At 48.7% G+C, this 4,177-nt stretch overlaps 1 protein-coding gene across 1 annotated transcript; it reads left to right on the top strand.

The window, feature by feature from the left end:
- The first annotated feature begins 677 nt into the window (after positions 1-677).
- LOC128261047 (serine/threonine-protein phosphatase 2B catalytic subunit 2) lies at positions 678-3,933 on the top strand. Its single transcript, XM_052994477.1, has one exon. The coding sequence runs from the start codon at positions 1,130-1,132 to the stop codon at positions 2,849-2,851; it is 1,722 nt and encodes a 573-aa protein (XP_052850437.1). The 5' UTR covers positions 678-1,129; the 3' UTR covers positions 2,852-3,933.
- Positions 3,934-4,177: the final 244 nt, after the last annotated feature.

The following is a 4,177-nucleotide window of genomic DNA, read 5'->3' as shown; positions in this document are numbered from 1 at the left end:
TCTCTGTACTTATGCATATAAAATGAAACAAAAAATAAATATTTGATTTAAATTACAGAAAAAGTTTTTTGTATGATCGTGAACTGGGGTTACTTCCGCTCTTTTAAATATATGAACTTCGTTTTTCAAATATGCAGTGACGTGTAATGAAACATTTCTATCAACTTCTAAAATAATGTTTCGATTTCGTACATTTTTGGTGTGTCGATATTGACCCAATAAACTTATAATCATTTCTCAGAGGGACGTAAGAGAGTTTCTTGATTTGTGGGCCTTATAGTGGACGTGGCCAAATTTTAAAATAAAGTTGCTCTGCGAAAGCATAGTTCGAATCAGCAAAATAAGACATTAATCTCTGGCTTTTATAGTTTCAGAGATTTTGACGTTCATACCGACGAATTACAGATATATAAAACTGTCTATCGAAGCTTCGCACCTTGTGGTATTTTCTTTTAGTACATTTTTTAGATCCCTCACTGAACTAACTTATAAATTTAAAATCAATTCATTGTAAAGGGAAATATTAAAAAAGAAAGGGAAAGCAATGTATATTATTTCCATTAAGAAAATATGATATGATATTGTCTATAATCTCCATACAATTCCAGGTTCCAATCCCGCCTTTAGTATTTGGTATGTGTTCCAGGGCCCATTTGGGTATATTTTAACTTTCAAGCCACGGTCACACTTCTGAAAATTCCATTAAAACGAGAAAAAAAAACGTAGCGAAAGAGAGAAATTACGACGTCTGCAGGGCCGTAGCGAAAAACCAGCAAATACTGAGACAGAGTGACTATGATTGTTGTTAAGTGAAAGCAGCATTAAGGAAAACGGCCAGCGGTAGAGGGAAAGCAGCGGAATCAGCGTTTGGAAAACCAGCAGAAAGCGAATCAAAGCTGGAAGGCGATAAAGCGGCTCACCAGGCACCAACAACACAGCAGCAGCAGCAGCCAGGGAAAGTGCGAGAGTGTGCGTGCGTGTGAGTGAGGGTGCGAGTGTGTGTGGGCAGTGGAAACTGAACTGAGCCAAGAGAGAGCGAGTGCGAGAGAGAGCCAGAGTGGAAGTGGGAGCGGGAGAGGAGCAGTCCGATTCCGAATCCCGTAATAGAAACAATAGAAGCCCCCAGACCATGTCTTCGAATAACCAGAACCAGAGCGCCGTTGGCCAGGCGGCAACAAGTGCCCGTACAACAGAAGCCACAGATGCCAATAGTACCGCCTCCAACAACAACAATAGCAGCAGTACCGCTGCAGCGGGCGCCACCTCGCAGAGCAACAACAGCGAAAGCAGCAGTCCCACCACTGGAACGGGCACGGTAGCGACCACTGGAAAGCTGCACGGTGGCCACACGGCAGTAAACACCAAGGAGCGGGTGGTGGACAGCGTCCCCTTCCCGCCCAGCCACAAGCTGACTCTGGCGGAGGTGTTCGACCAGCGGACCGGAAAGCCCAACCATGAGGTGCTCAAGCAGCACTTCATCCTGGAGGGCCGGATCGAGGAGGCGCCCGCCCTGAAAATCATTCAGGACGGAGCTGCTCTGCTGAGGCAGGAGAAGACGATGATCGACATCGAGGCGCCGGTGACGGTGTGCGGCGATATCCACGGCCAGTTCTACGACCTGATGAAGCTGTTCGAGGTCGGTGGCTCGCCGGCGACCACCAAGTATCTGTTCCTGGGCGACTACGTCGATCGGGGCTACTTCAGCATCGAGTGCGTCCTGTATTTGTGGTCGCTGAAGATCACCTATCCGCAGACGCTGTTCCTGCTGCGCGGCAACCACGAGTGCCGGCACCTGACCGAGTACTTCACCTTCAAGCAGGAGTGCAAGATCAAGTACTCGGAGCGCGTGTACGACGCCTGCATGGACGCGTTCGACTGCCTGCCGCTGGCGGCGCTCATGAACCAGCAGTTCCTGTGCGTGCACGGCGGCCTTTCGCCCGAGATACACGAGCTGGAGGACATTCGGCGGCTCGACCGCTTCAAGGAGCCGCCCGCCTTCGGCCCCATGTGCGACCTGCTGTGGTCGGACCCACTGGAGGACTTCGGCAACGAGAAGAACTCGGACTTCTACACGCACAACTCCGTGCGCGGCTGCTCGTACTTCTACAGCTACGCCGCCTGCTGCGACTTCCTGCAGAACAACAACCTGCTGTCGATCATCCGGGCGCACGAGGCGCAGGACGCCGGCTACCGCATGTACCGCAAGAGCCAGACCACCGGCTTCCCCTCGCTGATCACCATCTTCTCGGCGCCCAACTATCTCGACGTGTACAACAACAAGGCGGCGGTGCTGAAGTACGAGAACAACGTGATGAACATCCGGCAGTTCAACTGCTCGCCGCACCCTTACTGGCTGCCCAACTTCATGGACGTGTTCACCTGGTCGCTGCCCTTCGTGGGCGAGAAGGTCACCGAGATGCTGGTGAACGTGCTGAACATCTGCTCCGACGACGAGCTCATGACCGAGGAGAGCGAGGAGCCGCTCTCGGACGACGAGGCGGCGCTGCGCAAGGAGGTGATCCGCAACAAGATCCGTGCCATCGGCAAGATGGCGCGCGTCTTCTCCGTGCTGCGCGAGGAGTCCGAGTCGGTGCTGCAGCTGAAGGGCCTGACGCCCACGGGCGCCCTGCCCCTCGGCGCCCTCTCCGGCGGCAAGCAGTCGCTCAAGAACGCCATGCAGGGCTTCTCGCCCAACCACAAAATTACCTCGTTCGCGGAGGCCAAGGGCCTGGATGCCGTCAACGAACGGATGCCGCCGCGGCGGGACCAGCCGCCCACGCCCAGCGAGGATCCGCACCATCAGGCGCAGCACAGTCAGCAGGGCGGCAACAATGGGGCCGGCCACGGGTAAGCTGTGCCTTCTTCGTATGCGGCTGCAGGACGAGGATGCGGATGCGGATGCGGCACGGAGGAGTCTGGCGAGGAGTGGTCTGGAGGAGGGGCCGTGTGGAGAGGAGCGGAGCGGAGGCAACACAAAGAACACCAACCGAACGGAACCTTAATTAAGCTTAATGTGGCAGAGCAACAACTTAAATACTAAAACCGATTCTAATTCTAAGTACTTGGCATAATCCCCTGCATTTCGTGAGTGATCGAGCCCGCACCAGCTCCATGCCCATGCCCATGCCCACGTCCATGTCCATGGCCTAGATTCTCCAAAAACCTCCAAACAGCACGGAGCAGAGATTTGTTTTTACGCAGGCGCGCGCACATTGGATATTAGAATTATGTGTGGCATACTTTGGCGCGCCGGCCCCCAGGAAAATTCCCTTTCTCAAGAGCAGAAAACCAACCGTAACCCATAACCTAGCTTAAGTTGTAATGTATAAACCGAAATGGGCAAATTTTAATATGGAAAATGAACAAAACCGAAAGAAAATCCCCCCCGCAAAAACGTAAAAAAAAAAAAGAGAAGATGATGAACCCGGGAAGAAAGAAGCACTAACCCAAAAGAAGAGTTGGGAAAAAATCCAGCGCTAATCTGTTTCAAACATTTAGCAGCGCCAAAAAGAAGCGTACATATATGTATACATATGATTATATAGAATTATCGAGGCATAGAGCCGAGATGTAACCGAAAGTGTAATGAAATTCGAAATGAACAAAGGTCATTTATGTAATAATCGTAATCCTTGAACTAGAAATGTAATCTTGCATAAAAAAAACCAAACAAAACAAACAAACAATTTCGAAACCATTTGCAATATGTGCCGCAATAGTCCATAAATGTTCCTTATACGAATTAAACATTGAAAGTGAAACCAGAGTTTATTTTTTTTTTAAATATATATAAATATATTAATGTATAATTGTTGCATAATCTAACTTTCAACTTAATATGTTACATTTTACATGTGCGTGTTCGACTGTGTGTGAATAACCTCTTGCGTTTTATTAGTTGCTTGCCTTACAAAAAGAGAACAAAAATAGAAAGACGGAAAACCAGTAAGGATCATAATCGATGTTCGAGGATAAAGTCTAGCTAATTAATGAATTGATGTATCCGATCGATGACATTACCGTGAATGCATTTTTAACAACACTGAGACACACACACAGACACAAAAAAAGGGACAGATCGTTTACCATTTAAATAGCAAGTCAAATATTTAACTAATAAATTAATATGTTAACATAATAACACATAATATTTTGCTGCGTGTAAATTAAACTAAAT

Source organism: Drosophila gunungcola (genome assembly GCF_025200985.1).
Source record: "Drosophila gunungcola strain Sukarami chromosome X unlocalized genomic scaffold, Dgunungcola_SK_2 000049F, whole genome shotgun sequence".
Taxonomy (NCBI): Eukaryota; Metazoa; Arthropoda; class Insecta; order Diptera; family Drosophilidae; genus Drosophila; species Drosophila gunungcola.
Note: the sequence above shows the minus strand (reverse complement) of the source record. Positions and strands in the feature narration are given on the sequence as shown.

Excerpts from the sequence above, each read along its gene's own strand:
- LOC128261047 (XM_052994477.1), top strand. The coding sequence starts at position 1,130 with ATGTCTTCGAATAACCAGAACCAGAGCGCCGTTGGCCAGGCGGCAACA.